This window comes from Carex rostrata, chromosome 1 (genome assembly GCF_964058835.1).
Source record: "Carex rostrata chromosome 1, lpCarRost1.2, whole genome shotgun sequence".
Taxonomy (NCBI): domain Eukaryota; kingdom Viridiplantae; phylum Streptophyta; class Magnoliopsida; order Poales; family Cyperaceae; genus Carex; species Carex rostrata.
This window is the reverse complement of record NC_135918.1, coordinates 16,876,858-16,894,084: the sequence shown is the minus strand read 5'-3', so window position 1 is coordinate 16,894,084 and position 17,227 is coordinate 16,876,858. Positions and strand designations below refer to the sequence as shown.

The window sequence follows — 17,227 nt, the reverse complement described above, 5'->3', positions numbered from 1 at the left end:
TTGGTGTAGTAGTTTGTCCGGTATGAAAATAACAAATCAGCTTGTCAGAAAAATTATGAACTGCTGGGTTCTTGTTGCAAAATTGAACATAAACCATATGAATAAATTTCTTAAAAATGTGAGAAAAATCTGTGAACTACCTAACATCATTTAGAAGGACCTTGTAAAATGAAGTTTCTCCAAATCTACCTAACATCGACTAGAATTGCATGGTAATGACCTCTTAATTAATAATGAATTTTACCTTCAACAGAGTTTTAATTATTATCCCTAAATTATCTTGAAGTTGTACATCAAACACAAGAGTCTGTTTGCTAGTTATTATCATCTTTATTAATTGTAACCAATTTTACTCATTAACTCTCGTGTTTAAAAACATATATTGCAGGAGGACACAATAATCTTTCAAAGGAAGATCTCATATATTGCTTGTATTTATGAAAATATTTTGTATCTAAATTAAATAGATTGGCTTAGTTCAAATACCAAAATTTATATTTTCAATTTGTAGTGTTTCATTTTATATATCACAATTAAGTATTGTTTGTTGTTGTGATTTATTTTTATTGCTACAAAGGGAGATCTCAAATAAACATAAACATTTCTATCTTCATGAACTTATATTTTCCAACGGTAACCCCATGAAATTAATAAGTCTAACTATAAAATAATATAAATTGAATCAATAAAACATTTCCAAGAGTATAGTTCTCCAATATTTCCATGAACTTTCACTATAAAATAATATAAATAGATTAAACAAAACATTTTCAATGGTAGCTCATGGAAATAATATGTCTTCCTATTTTTCACTTATTTCTAAGGGCATGGGGTGAGCTATTTTCATGAAGTTTCAATAAAATATAATATTTGGTCCGTTTGACGGGTCATGGGTCATCCAAAATTATTTCCAAGGGGGGATAGGAAACATTTTCATGTGCAAACAACAAGAATTTTCATGCCCTACTATTTTCATGGAACAGCTGTTGGAAATTGTTGAATATGTCAACAAAAGCTATTTTATTTTCAAGAGTCCTTCTCTTTGAAAATAACGTATGCTCCCTATGGAAAAAAAAAACAGAAATTCTAATAGTGACAGCGCTAGCTAGCTCTAATTTGGACCCCAAATTTTCTATTTTCCATATTAACTTTAAATTATTATGTAATTTCTTAACATAAAACTTTTCAAAATTAGAATTTACAATTCTCATATTTTTCTAAAAATTAAGAATTTTGAATTTAAAAGAGTGCTCAGGTCCCGGTCTTTAATTCCCAAACAGAAACCACCAAGATGGCTCCATATTTTCAAAATAAAAAATTTAAATATCAGCATGAAGTACTTAGTTTCTAAAATTAGACAAAACAGTATTTTTTTTTTTAAAAAAAAATTAATATTTTATTGATAATTTGACAGTAATTTCTAACTAATGTTTTTTTTAACTTAATTTCTAATTAATGTTGTCTTCACTTGCTGAATTCTCTTATTGTATTCCTAACATTTGGTCCCACCTGTCAATAAATGGGAAAGGACATTCACCTATATCCTGGTTCATGTTAAAATCATGTCCTAATCATCAATTCATTCATTCAATTATTAAAATTAGGTAATATTAATCCAAACAAAGGGGGACACTGGCAAACTGTTACCTCTCTCTGATCCCCACAATAATGCATGCACATTGTTTTATCTCCTTAAAATTGAGAACATGAAGACACAACTTCACAAGCAACTCATAATTGCTATTTTTCTATTTGCATCCTCACCACTTACCTGGTCTACGGATACCCTACTTCCTGGCCAAAACATTACTACAAGTCAGTATCTCATCTCGTCGAACAACAAATTCAAGCTAGGTTTCTTCCATCTTGGCTCCTCCCCTGACCTTTTTGTCGGTATATGGTTCAGTGTTTCACCAGAAACTGTTGTGTGGGTTGCCAACCGAGATAGTCCATTGAACAACAATTTTGGAATACTAACCATACATAACAACGGGTCTCTAGTGCTATATGATTCATCCGAAAGGATGGTCTGGTCATCTAGTTCTAACTCGATGAGTATTACAAATGATATTAGTACAATATTGCAACTCCATGATTCAGGCAATCTTGTACTGAAAGATCAAACAAGTAACACTGTCATATGGCAAAGCTTTGAGCATCCAACAAACTCATTGATTGCTGGGATGAAACTTGGCAAGAACTTGACAAGTGGATTTGAAACGGTGCTTTCTTCATGGAAAAGCAGCAGCAATCCATCAGAAGGAAACTACACGTTTAAGATGGACACTGAAGGTGCTCCAGAGATTCTCGTATGGGACCATGATCAAATTAGATTCAGAACAGGAATGTGGAACGGGATATATTTTAGTGAGATACCCCCGATGTTAACTTATAGTGATATGTTTAATTTCTTGTTTGTGTGGGATAAAGATGAGGTGTCGTATGGATTCAAGGCTAAATCAACCATGGTTTTGTCTAGACTATTCCTAAATGATGCTGGTATAATGCAGCGGTTGGTTTGGGACCCAGATGAACGGAGTTGGAATGAGTTCTGGTCAGGACCAAAAGATGAGTGTGATCACTATGGAAAATGTGGTGTTTTTAGTATTTGTCAACCTAATAGTATCACCGTTTGTAGGTGTCTCCAAGGATTTGAGGTAGCGAAACAAACCGAGTGGAACATGAGAGATTATTCAGGAGGGTGCAAACGACGAACCCCACTAGGATGTACTGGTCATAGTGATGGGTTTTATGCGCTAAAAGGGGTGACGTTACCATATTCCCATAATGCAACTGTAGTTGCTAATATAAGTGTTGAGGAGTGCAGCAGGAGGTGCTTGATGAATTGTTCATGCTTGGCTTATTCCCCTTCAGATATAAGGGCAAAAGGAAGCGGGTGTGTTATGTGGAACACCACACTGGTTGACATCAAGTATGTCATCGGTGGGCTAGACATCCTACATGTGAAGGTTCCAAAGTCTGAATTAGGTACAAATATCTTTCTTTCTATAATTTTTAATCATGAAGAAGTCACTAATTATTGAAGAAAAGCATTTGAGGATTTGTCCAGATGCCAATATAGAGTTGTGAAGCAGGTAGAATTGCTAAGATTTTCTTTTCATGAATTGTTTTTCTTCTATTGAAGTAAAAAAAAAAAAAGAAATTGGGTTTTGATAAGTGCCTCTATAAATGCAGGAACAAGTAACAAAAGGAAGCTGGAAATAATAATCGGAACAATAACAAGCTTCGTAGTATCAGTGCTTTTAATGTTCTTATATGGATATCTACTCAAGAGGAAGAAGATGAGATCTACAAAACAAGGTAAACAATTTCTTTGTGAATTTGTGAATTCTGTTTACCTTGTTTTGCAAATCAAATTTACTGTGGCTTTGTGAATTGTGATCTCTAACCTTCATAATTTATATAGATAAAACCAAAAAGTTCCTGGAACAAAATGACTCGTTCGAAGGTACAGACCTCCCTGTTTTTGACATGGAAACAATTTTGCAAGCCACTGACAATTTTTCAATAACAAATGAAATAGGACAAGGCAGTTTTGGCATTGTCTACAAGGTATGCTCATGCTCTACTTTATGAAGATGTCTGACAATCTACCTTTTTTTACAAAAAAAATCTCAAATTAAAATATTTTGGATGACGAAGCGAGATAAGCATCTGAAATCAAAGATAGATGTAAAGTAAACTAGTTATTAATCAAAAAGATAACTTGGTATATATTAGGGCAAGCTCCCTTGTGGCCAAGAAATTGCAGTGAAACGGCTCTCCAACAATTCACCACAAGGATTGAAAGAGTTCGTGAATGAAGTTACACTGATTGCCAAGCTACAACATAGGAATCTTGTTAAACTCCATGGATGTTGCATTGACAACAACGAGCGAATATTAATCTACGAGTTCATGACCAACAAAAGTTTAGATTGCTTCATATTCGGTACGCAACTGACTTGACAACATTATTGATTAATTGTTTCCTCTATTTGATCATTTATCAATTTATAATACCAAATGCAACTATTGTTTATAAGATGAAGAGAAGCGTGCCTCTTTGAGTTGGAAAACGAGATTAGAAATTGTAACCGGGATTGCAAGAGGGCTTCTCTACCTTCATCACGATTCTAGATTCCACATAATCCATAGGGACCTCAAAGCAGCAAATGTTTTATTAGATGAAGAAATGAATCCTAAGATTTCAGATTTCGGCAGTGCAAGATTGTTCGAAAGAGAACAGGCAGTAATGAGCACAGAAATAGTGATTGGTACTCGGTATGTACAGTCAATTTTATGTTGCATATATAATATGTTCAACTGTTTGCTTATTAATTTCCTCTATTTGTATTTCTTATATATGAAGTGGATACATGTCTCCTGAGTATATCACAGAGGGTAAATTTTCTGTCAAATCTGATGTGTATAGCTTTGGAGTAATACTCCTCGAGATTATAAGTGGCAAGAAGAACGAGGGAAATCAAAACCTTCTTGCATATGTAAATATTAATCTCCTATTTTTCTTTTAATAATTTATATATTGCAAAACTGATGTGATCAAAGATAATTGCTAACACATACCTCACTCATAATAATTCACACTCTAGGCTTGGAAATTTTGGGAGGAAGAAAACTTTTTGAAGCTACTTGATGAAGCAGTGGAAAGCTCAGTTGTTACAACAAATCTATCAAGATGTATGCATGTGGGTCTTTTATGTGTGCAAGAATGCCCCAATGATAGGCCATCTATGTCGTCGGTTTGCATGATGCTATCATGTGACAGCTTGGAGCTACCAGAACCAAAGAAACCCTTAAATATTTTCAGAAGCATTGGAGAGTTCGATACTGATAGCAACTTGTACAAGTATGACTCCAGTAGTGTAAACCAATTGACTATAAAGAGAGAAGTAGGTCGCTAGTTAGAGAATAGCAAAGAAAAGATGGTACTGTTATTTGGGGTTATAGCAAAGAAAAGATGGTACTGTTATTTGGGGTTTGTTAGGAATTTACATGGATGTTAGTTGTGAAGATTGATATTATCATATTACTATCCTCCTAAATTACAATGCTTTTTTCGAGCCCTAGTTAATATAGTTTAGTTAAGCCACAATGATGAACTGTGAAGTTCGATTAAATTTGAATATTACAAATTAGATTATTAGACCTCATCCTCCATTATATCTTCAACAATAATTAGATTGTCAAGTACTCAAGCTCACAGTTCTATTGACCTGATCAAATGAAAATAATAAAATATCAAGACTACCAAGAATGTTAGGAAGTTCTACATTTGACATAACAAAATATATATCATGAAACAGTAATTGCATTTGAGATAGCAGTCTTAGATGCAAGCTTCTTCTTTTTTTCCTTTTTGTAATTTTTCTTAGAGAATTTGTCTATCATTTGAAGAAATAGTCAGTGCAAATGTGAGGATTTCAATTTTGTCCTTGTTCTTTCAAATAAATTACCTGATCCAATCCAATAGATAGATCCCTGCAGAATATTCAACATGGATAGATGGCATGAATAAATAAAGAGATAGTGACTTTGTTTGGTGGTTGACAGGCTGTCAATTCATGATCACTCTCTCGAGTGGTTATGAAGTAATTGTCATGTATTTCAAATAAACTGGACTCATTAAATTGTGCTTCTTCGACCACCTGACTCATCCCCTGTCACCATCTTATTTGTGAATTTGACGATTGCAACAACAAAAGAAAATGTAAATAACATAAATACTTAAACAAAAAAATGTCCATCATCAGGACAATTTCACAATCACTGCTCCAAAAAACCAAAAACAAAAATAAAATACAAGTTATACATGCAAATTTCCAGCCTCACAGGCCTCATAAAAGAATAAATAAAACCTAGTTCATAAAGCAGCTCAAAATTCACAGGACATGGAAATCCTTCAAAGCATTTAAAAATACCAAAAAGCAGAGATCAAAATCAATCAATACTTGTAATCCTTGACATGGAGGCTCTCTGAAACACCTTCACCGCCGCCCGCATCACCGGCATATTTCCCAAGTGTTGCCTCCGAGTTTGCCTTACAACGTGCGAAGAATGCCGCACGTGCCTTCTCTACATTCTCCACCTTACCGGCCCACGCCTTGAGCGTGCTCTGCTGAAGCGCACGGCCGAACGAGAAACTGAGAGACCACGGCTTCTTCCCCTTGAATTTGTTCATTGCATTCAAATTTAGTGTTGCCTCCTCCTCGCTCTGACCGCCAGAGAGAAAAACAATTGCCGGTACGGCAGGCGGTACGGTTCTCTGCAGTGATCGGACGGTGTACTCAGCAATTACCTCATTTTTCACCTTAGAGGCATCAGAACCCGGTGTGACCATGTTGGGTTTCAAAAGAGTTCCTTCTAGAAGGACGCGTTGGTCATTGAGTGCCTTGTAACATGCAGCCAACACAACCTCGGTGACATAAGCACACCGGTCGATGTCGTGGGGCCCATCAACTAGGATCTCGGGTTCAACAATCGGCACAAGACCGTTCTCTTGGCAAATAATGGCGTATCGAGCCAATCCTTGTGCATTGAGATCAATTGAGAGTTGGGAAGGTTCATTCGGGCCGATCTTGAGCACAGCACGCCACTTGGCAAACCGGGCTCCGGCCTCATAGTACTTTTGGCAACGCTTTGCGAGGCCATCATGGCCTTGAGTGGTGGTTTCACCATTTGTACCGGCAACCTCAATGGTACCACTATCGACCTTAATTCCTGGTAAAGCACCGCCTTCTTTAAGAACCTCGACAAAAGGTTTCCCGTCCTTGGTCTTTTGGTAGAGCGTCTCCTCATAAAGGATGACACCACTGATGTATTGGAGGGCGCCCGGCGTGCAAAAGAGTAGCTCACGCAAAGCCCGGCGGTTCTCCTCATTGTTCTCTACGTTGATGCTCGAGAGACGCTTCCCAATCGTGCCGGTTGATTCATCGGCTGCTAAGATTCCCTTGCCCGGTGTACCGATGTACGCTGCATTCTTCATTAGCTCATCTACATTGATAGTTACATTAATGAACTACATAACAATGAGAATTCTACATAAAAATTAAGCTAAAAAAAATGAATCCACTACTTGAGCAATTCCATTTAATTGAAACAATTATTAATTTGTACAAGAGAAAAAGAAAAAAACAATTTACCAGCATACTTTCCACGGTAGGCAGACATTGTGTTTGACAAGTAAAGAGGTAAAAAAAAAAAATAGAAGAATTTTTGCAAGATTTAATGAAATCGACGAAGCAGCAGATATGATTTTGCATCTATATATAGCTTGAAATGGCATGTCATGGAAAACCTGTCTTGCTCATGGCCTCACCTTGTGCTCTCCTATTTTTGTCGATATCTAATTAAGGATCTCTAGCCGCTGATCAATAATAAAAAGAAAATTGTTTAAAATTAGTAGTGGTAATATTTTAGTGAATAGTACCGTTGCAAAAGATGGTTTTTAGAAGAGTAGCGAGAGAGGGAAATCAGCCTAATTCAAAATTGACAAGTTCGTATACTAATTATGTTTTGAACATAGCTAATTATTTGTGTAAGAAAATAAATTCAGATTCCTGCTGTCGAGTTATTATTTTCTTCATATTTTACTTTGCAATAATGTTTTGGAGATGACTTATGGCTCTGTCTTTTACTAAAACCTAAACTTGTATTCACATTCTTCAAAGCTTTTGGAACGGAAATGAATTTCTATTCATTTTCATTTTAGTACATGTTTGTAGATCAAATCTTACATTTTGTTTAGAATTTTTTACCATTTGTTTGGATAGATAGAAATCAACTTGACCTAAACTATTGAAAAGTAGTGATTTTCTACTATCTTAAAAGATAGTACAAAAAAATTCTAAAAAAAAAATGTAATATTTAGTTTCAAGTATAATTTTCATATGAAGGGCATGTTCAACGGTTCAAACTTAAAAGTGACTGTTTGAACTTTAAAAACAAAAATATTGATTCATACTTCATGAACCAATTTGCACTATTTAGATATGATCATTTCAGATACGGATGATACAGCTTTAATATTTATATATGATGTTTTGCTACCCTTTAAAAATTGTGAAACAAGCAAAAAAAAAAATTTCACAACAGCCTTTGTAGAAATAAATGGTGCAATTAAAAAACATGACTAACTAAAACAACAGCAAAACTATGATTTATGCCATCGGCCAAGGGCTTCTCCAACCTTAATTTTATCACCATTTTTGACAGAGAATTCAAAATTTGAAATTGCTTGGCCATTGCGCATTTCCGAAACAGGCGCTTGAAACACAAGAACCACTGTGGATCCCATGTAAAAAGCCGCTACCTGAGAATTTCCAACAAAATGTTATTTACAAACCAATAACAAACTTGTGGAGATTGATAACCACAGAATTACAAATCAAGTTACCTTCAGCAGTAAATCCTTAACCAAAGGTTCGACTGAGGTTTTAAGTGAGGCTAAACTACACTATTGATGACTGATTTGGGGCTAAATTGAGCATAATTTATGACAGCTGCACATTGAGTGAGGCTACGGTACTATGCATAGCGCACATCGGTCCATACTATGGATTTATATCTCCATTTTTTAAAAATCCAAATAGTCGATCCGAACCGTTCAATATGATCTCCATATGAAAATGTACTTGATTGTCAATTTTTACATTTATTAGAATTTTTTTACTATTTGTTTAGATAGGTATAAAATTGCTTGATCTAAAGATTCTGGACCATAAAAAAATAGTGACTTTCTACATATCTAAAAAAATAGAAAAAATTCTAAAAAATTGTAAAATTTGGCCTCTAAGTACATTTTCATTTGGAGATAATGTCGTGTGGTTTGTATCGACAATTTGAACTTTGAAAATGAAGAAATATAGATCCATAGTACGGACCGATATGTGCTATGCATAGTACCGTAGCCTCACTCACTGCACATTTGTTCAAATTTTGAATTAGATCTCAGTTCTCATACATTGTAGCAGTATATACCGGGTAAGTTTTGGTACAACAATCCCACTTGCAATATTTCATTAAGACAATAACTAACCTCTTCACCCTTTTTAACTACCACACCAGTACCGCCTGGTTCATACATGCGCTCATCCGGGCGCTCTGATGGCACCAACTTAGCTGTTGGTTTGTTCATCTGTAGCTCTGGTTCAATAAATAACTAAGAGAGAATGAAAAAAAAAATTAATTAACCAGTAGAGTACTGAAATGTACTGAAATTTGGCAGGTCATCTTTGACCAAAGAGCAAGGTTCTAATGCCTCATTTCTTTCATGCCTTAATCGTGCCTCACATCTTATCTCCATTTTCAAAATCCAAATAGGTGAACTGTTATAACATGATCTCCATATTAAAATGTGCTTGGAGACCAAATTTTATACTTTTTGGAAATTTATTACTATTTTTTTAGATACATACAAAAGCACTGTTTTTTTCGGATGATTCTGGACCATTCAAAAACAGAGATTTTGTATGTATCTAATAAAATAGTAAAAAAAATTCCAAAAAAATATAAAATTTGGTCTCCAAGCACATTATAATATGGAGATCATGTTGAGCAGCTCGGATTGACTGTTTGGGCTTTGAAAACGGAGATAAGGATGTTAGGCACAATTGAGGCAAGAAAGACATGATGCATTTCAACCCTACTTTTGACCAAATATGGCTAGAAAGTGAAGGTAAAGACTAACTCTGATGGACCCGACATTAGTTGCACCTATAGCTGCTAGTGCTATAAAGCCTTCCTTCCATTCCCCTTCCAGTACCACCTATCAAATATATACATAAGCGAAAAGAAATTGTTTAAAACGGAATAGATTCCTCGACTCAATAATCGATTGAGGTATCGAAGTTGTATAAAAGAAAGAGTGGGGCTATGATACTTCCACATAGCGCAGATTGGTCCGTACTACAGGTCAATATCTTTGTTTTCAAAGGTCAAGTAGTCGATTTGACCCGTTTAACGTGATCTTCATATGAAAATGTACTTGCAGACTAAATTTTATATTTTTTAGAACCTTTTTACTATTTTTTAGGTAGGTAGAAATCACTACTTTTGAATGGTCTAAAAATTTAGATAAAGTGATTTTCTACCCATCTAAAAAAATAGTAAAAAAATTGTAAGAAATGTAAAATTTAATCTACAAGTATATTTTCTTATGGAAATCATATTGAACAGTTCTGATTGACTATTTGGCCTTTAAAAATGAAGATATTGTTCCATAACGGACCACTCCGCGCTATGCACTAACTTCTTTCCTATTTATTCCAACAAGTCATTTGACTATGTTAAGCCACCTATTCTCAAGTCCCATTAATGTGTTTTAATTCACTCTTCTTAATTTGTGGTAATTGTAATAATATGAAAGCATGTAGTACTATATAAGAAATTACCCTTTCATTCTCAATGTATAAGTTCCTAATTGTCTGTACAGCACGTTCATTCTGAGGAAATAGGCGACCTATTCAAAAAAAGATCAGTTATTTGATATATAATTATTTTTAGAAAGAAAAAAATTTCATATTTGTGCAGTATCGACCATGATTGGTAATTTCTCTTCCATCATCTCATAAACCTTAATTATTCTGATACTCCTGATAACTTACAAGAATGTATTTGATACAGTTCAGGTATGGAACTGTCTAAACAGAGGAAAATTATGGCTAGGTCAGGTCCATTTGACAGTGATGAAAATTCAAAATGACACTCAGAAAAGAATTAATGTGGGGTTGATTGAATAATTTTGGGATTACTTGACCAAAGTGCATCACTAATTTTGCATACCAGAGAAATGACGTCGCCTTAAGATATTCCAATCAACCGGTGAATGTACTCTGTGGTAATCCCCTGGCTTCATATATATCACACAATAAAAAATGCCTCTCTTAGGCCTGAAAAGAAAACACATGCATATAGATGCATGAACAGAGAGGAGTTAGTTTGAGCATTTGGAGAGCAACAAAAAAGGGGGAATTTTGTCTATTACCCTTCTAAATTTCAAAAACTCACAAATTTACCCAATTTATTGACTTTTCTATAAGACTCATTTTAAATTTACAAAGTACCCATTTTACCCTTTATAAGAAAATAAAAATATGTAGTCAGTGTAAAAAAAAATGTTCAATCTTCTACCTGATCAGTTCCCGAGGACAAATGTTCCGTATTTTCTTCATATTATGAATTTTAGAAGGGGCAAATACATAATTCGAGGTTTTTGAGGGGTATACATGAAAATCAGAAAAATTCAAGCTTTCCCAATGTTTTGCATTAGAGAACACAAAAGTTTTTCAAAATAATTACCGCATTGACATGGGGTTTTGCCTCTTTGGAGAAGCCAATGATACACGCCACCATGATTTCGCTTCAGGAACATCAACTACACCACTAAGATCTTCCTCGGATTTCTCTTCCTCTAAGTCATTTATGTGAAGGTTTGAATTTGTGCCGAGAAGAGATGAGACGGAATATGAGAAGCCTTTGACTTGGTCTATCAAGGCACCTGGACCTCTTATCTCTCCAATCCGTAATATCTTGCCGTCAACTGGACTTACCTGTTTGCATAAATATAAATTATTTGGAGGTTCATAAATATACATGATGCATTACAAAACATTGCTTACTCGTGAGTTTTTTCTATGTTACTCTTATATTTTATTTTCTCACTGATGTTCACAATGAACTGTTTACGGCTAAGTCTAGCTACCAAGGTTTTTTCTTTACCATATAAATAGTATTTTCTCTACGCACATAGGAAGTATACACCACTATTGTTGAAAAAATTTCCCCAATTTCTAAAAGCCATATCTCATTATATCCAAATAATGTTGAAAGTCAGTTGCAAGTAATAGAGTAGCAAGGTACCAAGGTAGTGTGTTGTATGGGTCTTGCAAAAATACTATTTATTACGCTTATATCACATTTCATCTGATTTCATAAAAATGCCACTAGGTTCTATTACTCAATTGATGATATATAATATGAGATTTTTGGTTAGGAATGGAAAAGCTTCATTTAAGAAGAATCACATTGGTATGTGCCTAACATGTTCATCAAATAAGATAGACAATTCTATTTCTTTTCCCTTGATACAATTTATGGTTACCAGTTACCAGACAATTTGGATCTGTGTCGATTGGTCGGGAACCCTCTTTGAGTTTGCGAACAAAAAACTCTTGTAATGATGCATAATTTTCTAGTGGCAGCGCTGCCTCCTCCAAATCTACATTACAAAAAAAAAAATCACAAATAATATTGACCTTAATACAAGTAAAATGTTTTATATTGTAGAAGATCCACCACTCGAGCTATATATAGTATTAATTTCCTATCAACACATGATAAATATTATAGAGATCTAGAGATAATTCTGTCGGTAAATGCTCAACCCATTTCATAAGTTATGTCTACAGGGGTGGAGCCAGGAAATGTGATAGGATGTGACATAAAATTATAATTATTTTGAACTACAAGCATATTTTCACTTTTTTTTTCTGAGAATAGCACAGTAACATAAGCATATTTTGATAATTCGTACATCTCAACATGATAGGTGGGATAATGTTCTTATAAATAAAATAAACAACAAACAGCAATAATAGAAGTAAAATAGAAGTACCTGAATGAAAAGCACGGGCCCATGCTTTGTAGACAGTGGGGCGCAAAAATACTGGGATTTGCTGCAGAGAAATAAAAACAAAAAATTATAAGAAAGGAAACAAAACATTGTGCTCAATATAATATTATAAGAAGAGGACATATACACACCATTTCCATCAAGTGTCCCCAAAATCTTGACATAGAGCGCAAAGGTAGAAGTTTCATGAAAGATGCCTGTGCTTGAATTCATCAGCAAGTCATAAAAGATATACAAAGTTTAATAAAATTTGTCCAAACAATTCACTACCTTCACATCAGGTGAAAACTCAGGTTCAATGCCTTTCTCCTTTCTATCTTCGACCTTTCCAAAAAAGATGCAAAGCATAGAAAAACATGCATCAAGAAAAAAGGAAATGCAGGAAAATGTGAATATGCCAAATACAAATTTACTGTTACAGTGACATTCCTACACACAACCAAAGAGACTAGTACATTAACAGCATGTAAAATGCAATATCCTGCTAATTTATTAATGCTTGGTACAATTCAACTAGAAAATCGGTACCATAGGTACACTTTAATCATCTCTGATTTAGATTCTACAGAGGGTTTGTTTCTGCTCTTCTGCTAAAAATTACTGTTAGAAGTTTGGTCCCAATAATGATTAACAGAAAAAAAAAAAAAAAATTGAAAATTGCCACACAAAAAAAAGTAGTAACAAAATGTAGGATTCAATTAAGTCTCAAATTCTATTCTCTGCGTCAGTTTTTGTTATAGTAATCAAATTTATCAGAAAAAAATGGTCCCAACTGATACGTAGACACACCAAAAATTAGGATAATGCAAGTCAAAATTGACTGGTACACTATTGAAAAAGGGTACCAATTTATTTAGTTAGGGAGTGCATTAGGGATGGAGAAAATGCACACTTTTTTATCATCATAGAGACGTCGCGCATGAAGAATACCAAGCATAAGCATTGTAGCCACTGTCGCACCTGGTACCAGAAACTTGTTTCCTGACATAACATAGATTTAATATTACAAATGAACCTAGTATATAATACAAGAAATAACTATAAACCCAGGCTTGATTCTAGTAACAGGGATTTAAATCTACAATAATGATCCCTGAAGTATAATATCAGTACCGGAACAAAGTTTTAAGTGAGGCTACGGTACTATGCATTGCGCGGATGAATTAATATCTTTGTTTTCAAAGTTTAAATAGTCAATCTGAACTGTTTAAAGTGATGTCCATATGAAAATGTATTTGCAAACTAAATTTCACATTTTTTTACAATTTTTTAGATAGGTAGATAATCACTACTTTTGAATGGTCTAGAATTTTTAGATCAAGTGGTTTTCTACCTATCTTAAAAAATAGTAAAAACATTCTAAAATATGTAAAATTTGATGCTGCAAGTACCATAGCCTCACTATTATTACCAGAACAAGGTTTTAAGTGTTATACATATTGAAGTATTTTTTTCCTAAAAACAATAAATAGTAAATTTATGTAGCTAATTGCTCGAACTTATCCTTGATAAAAGGAATGAGCCTAGAAGTGGGAACTACCTGATCCAGCGCCTCCTCCAGCGCCGCCAGAGGTGGAGGCGAAGTGGAAGGAAGGAGGTGGAGAGTGGAGAGGACGAGACAGAAACAGTGAGGTTTCCCGGAGAAGATCGCCGGAGAAAAGAACCCGCCGGAAATGGCGATGGTCGCAAGGAAGGAGAGGGCACCTTGATGGAACCCTAAAATCCATCTTTTCTCTCTTCCCTTTCTCGGATTTGGCGCGGAAATAATCTTCTCCTTTCTACAGAGCAAACTAGTACTGTGACACTGTTTGATTGTGGGACCAGATGTCAGTGAAAGAAGAATACCTATGGGCTAACAAGAGAATTCATATCACCGAGTTAACTCAAATTTTGTGTTTAAATCTACACCGTTCGATCTGTTAAAACACGAATATTAAAGGAACGTATTCCGATCGGACGGCGCGAATTTATGTTCATAAAATTGAGTTACTTCAGAGGATCTGGACTCGGGCTGAGGTGATCGTTTTCTTTTTTCTACAGAGCAAACTAGTACTGTGATACTGTGTCTAAGTGAAGGTATACTTTTATTGTGGGACCAGATGTCAGTCAAAGAAGCACACCTAAGAGCTTAAGGGCAATTCATCAACTCACAAGGTAAATATTTTAACAGAGTGGTTTTGACTTTTTGCAGCGTGAATGATATGCGCTGCTGTTTTGATTATATAGTCCCTGCGCTGTATTAAGATTAAACAGCTCTGTTAAAATCTTTACCCAATTTTGTGTTTAAATCTGGACCGTTTAATCTGTTTAAGCACTAATATTAAAGGGGTCCGGTGCATTCCACCCCGGGCCGGATTGGTCCGGATCTAAATTCAAAAAATTTGAGTTACTTCAGAGTATGTGGACTCGGGCTAAGGTTAGTTGCTTCAAAGGAACAGTGTAGTGCTTTATTGGGCCGTTCAAGATAGGCCCATCTGTGAATGAATAAATGGGCTTATATATTTTAATTTTTGGAAATGCAAACTAAAAATTTACAAAATTTTATGAACAATATGTTATGATTTGATTCGTACATTTTAGAAAAGAAAATGTATAAATACAAGTGATTAGTAAAATCAATTTTCCATAATAATAATACAGTAAGCATCGAAAAAAGGAAACCATGAGCCTTTATTTTCACATAACTCGGCATCGGTATTAAATAATTGTAATATCTCTTAAATTATTTTAGATCCTCTGAGCAAAAGGAAAATGAGAAATGTAATTATTTTTGGTAGCAGGGACTACTTTTTAATGTTAATAAATAAGAAGGACGTATGTTCGATTTTTTTTTAAAAATTAATCACATGAGATATCTGCAACTATTTAGAAAATACAAGAAAAGATATTTATTTCAAATGCAGAGAAGTGTCTGGGAATTGGTACAATTATAAAAAAATAAAAAAAACCATCAAAAGAACAATATTTTCAGAAATTCCAATTATGAGCCATCTGATCGAGATCAAACGAATGAGAGTAGTCCATGCGCGATATTAAATGGACAAAATTGAGAGAGCATTATACATAAAATTTTCTTGCGAAGAATGAAATCAATTTTAAAGTGCAGTGACATTGTAATATGAATTATATAAAAGTTGAAAATTTATAAATTTGAAATGTAAACAAACTTATGAAGAAGATTGATTTCAACAATTTAAAATTTGTTGTTTCAAGTCATTCCAATAAATATTGAATTTAAAACTCATCAAAGAACTTAATAAGCTTAAGACTAGTTAAGAGTAGTCAAGTTATACTACATTAAATAGATTATGTTAATAACAAAATTATTTGACAAAACTAACAATCCATAAAATGCCCATCAAAATTATAGATACATAATAAGAGTTTAAGTTTGTAAATATTATTCATTCCACATTACGTATATTTTTAATCTCTATATAACTATATTTATGTTCTCTCGTTTATCTTTATGAAATGCATATGTTTCGTTCTGTTTTCTCGTTTAACGTAATTTTATCATAGTATAATAGGTTGATTGATAATCGAATCTTCATAGAAGGCACAAAAATAATCTTGTAATTTATTTAAATTATTAAATATATATATATATATGAGGAGGGATCAAGTTACAACATTTTTTGAGTTACAACAAGTTACAACAAGCATTATTTACATTTTCGAAGTCCAAATCGTCGATCCAAACCGTTAGATGTGATCTCTACAATAAAATGTGCTTGGAGACCAAATTTTACATTTTTTGGAATTTTTTTACTATTTATTAAGATGGGTACAAAATTCAATGGTATGAATTTGACTAGTTTTTGTACCCACCTTAATAAATAGTAAACAAATTCCAAAAAATGTAAAATTTGGTCTCCAAGCACATTTTATTGTAGAGATCACATCTAACGGTTTGGATCGACGATTTGGACTTTGAAAATGTAAATAATGCTTGTTGTAACTTGTTGTAACTCAAAAAATGTTGTAACTTGATCCCTCCTCTATATATATATATTTATTATTAACATGACATATTTAAATATAACTTATTTAACATCAGAGAAAACCCAACATGTTTAATGTATTTAATTTTTGCTTGAAAATAAAACCTTGAAATGAGGGAATTCAAATGAAGAATAGAAAAGATGACTGGACGTGTATGATTATTGAATACTGATATAAAATTTCAATTACCATTCTTGTAAATATATGCATACTAACACATAATATTTGACTTTTGCAATCACCTATATATTGTGCCGAAGGAAAAATGGTATTGCTTTATAAAATATATTATATGGCTAGCGTTAAAATGGTGTTAATTTTCTCCATTATCTTTGTAAATTAATTTAAAAAGAACTAAATTCTTACTAAAACTCAATCTACTATATCATTCTATATTTTATCTTCTGAGCAAAAAAATTGACATTCTATATTTTATTTTGATTTAATCCAACAAATAACATATTTATACAATGTATTATAGGGTTTTTTATAATTCTAATTCACGGTGTATGTGTGAAAGATAATACATTATGCATGATCCCATTCAACAAATTAATGAAGTTTGGAGTG

General features: G+C 33.7%; 3 protein-coding genes across 3 annotated transcripts; 1 reads left to right on the top strand and 2 right to left on the bottom strand.

Moving 5' to 3' along the window:
* The first annotated feature begins 1,653 nt into the window (after window positions 1–1,653).
* Window positions 1,654–5,261, top strand: LOC144561429 (receptor-like serine/threonine-protein kinase SD1-7). The gene is made up of 7 exons (XM_078310392.1): window positions 1,654–2,988; window positions 3,196–3,321; window positions 3,428–3,573; window positions 3,742–3,952; window positions 4,047–4,284; window positions 4,373–4,505; window positions 4,614–5,261. Exons 1-7 carry the CDS (start codon window positions 1,707–1,709, stop codon window positions 4,923–4,925), a joined length of 2,448 nt encoding a protein of 815 aa, XP_078166518.1. The 5' UTR covers window positions 1,654–1,706; the 3' UTR covers window positions 4,926–5,261.
* Window positions 5,262–5,673: 412 nt separating this feature from the next.
* Window positions 5,674–7,385, bottom strand: LOC144553993 (fructose-bisphosphate aldolase 1, cytoplasmic-like). Its single transcript, XM_078302203.1, has 2 exons — window positions 7,164–7,385; window positions 5,674–7,014 (listed from the first exon to the last, which is right to left on the bottom strand). The coding sequence occupies exons 1-2, from the start codon at window positions 7,189–7,191 to the stop codon at window positions 5,966–5,968; spliced, it is 1,077 nt and encodes a 358-aa protein (XP_078158329.1). The 5' UTR covers window positions 7,192–7,385; the 3' UTR covers window positions 5,674–5,965.
* A 633-nt stretch (window positions 7,386–8,018) lies between these two features.
* Window positions 8,019–14,458, bottom strand: PSD1 (phosphatidylserine decarboxylase 1). Its single transcript, XM_078310416.1, has 12 exons — window positions 14,193–14,458; window positions 13,545–13,633; window positions 12,923–12,976; window positions 12,784–12,849; window positions 12,635–12,695; window positions 12,129–12,238; window positions 11,320–11,570; window positions 10,804–10,910; window positions 10,413–10,480; window positions 9,710–9,787; window positions 9,059–9,181; window positions 8,019–8,332 (listed from the first exon to the last, which is right to left on the bottom strand). The coding sequence occupies exons 1-12, from the start codon at window positions 14,377–14,379 to the stop codon at window positions 8,174–8,176; spliced, it is 1,353 nt and encodes a 450-aa protein (XP_078166542.1). The 5' UTR covers window positions 14,380–14,458; the 3' UTR covers window positions 8,019–8,173.
* Between the last annotated feature and the right edge of the window lie 2,769 nt (window positions 14,459–17,227).

Coding starts and splice junctions, on each gene's coding strand:
- PSD1 (XM_078310416.1), bottom strand. CDS start 14,379: ATGGATTTTAGGGTTCCATCAAGGTGCCCTCTCCTTCCTTGCGACCAT. Junction 12,850..12,922: donor AGTTTTCACCTGATGTGAAG/GTAGTGAATTGT, acceptor ATTCAAGCACAG/GCATCTTTCATGAAACTTCT. Junction 9,788..10,412: donor TATACATTGAGAATGAAAGG/GTAATTTCTTAT, acceptor TATATTTGATAG/GTGGTACTGGAAGGGGAATG.
- LOC144561429 (XM_078310392.1), top strand. CDS start 1,707: ATGAAGACACAACTTCACAAGCAACTCATAATTGCTATTTTTCTATTT. Junction 3,322..3,427: donor GATGAGATCTACAAAACAAG/GTAAACAATTTC, acceptor TAATTTATATAG/ATAAAACCAAAAAGTTCCTG. Junction 3,953..4,046: donor TTTAGATTGCTTCATATTCG/GTACGCAACTGA, acceptor ATTGTTTATAAG/ATGAAGAGAAGCGTGCCTCT.
- LOC144553993 (XM_078302203.1), bottom strand. CDS start 7,191: ATGTCTGCCTACCGTGGAAAGTATGCTG. Junction 7,015..7,163: donor CTACCGTGGAAAGTATGCTG/GTAAATTGTTTT, acceptor CTATCAATGTAG/ATGAGCTAATGAAGAATGCA.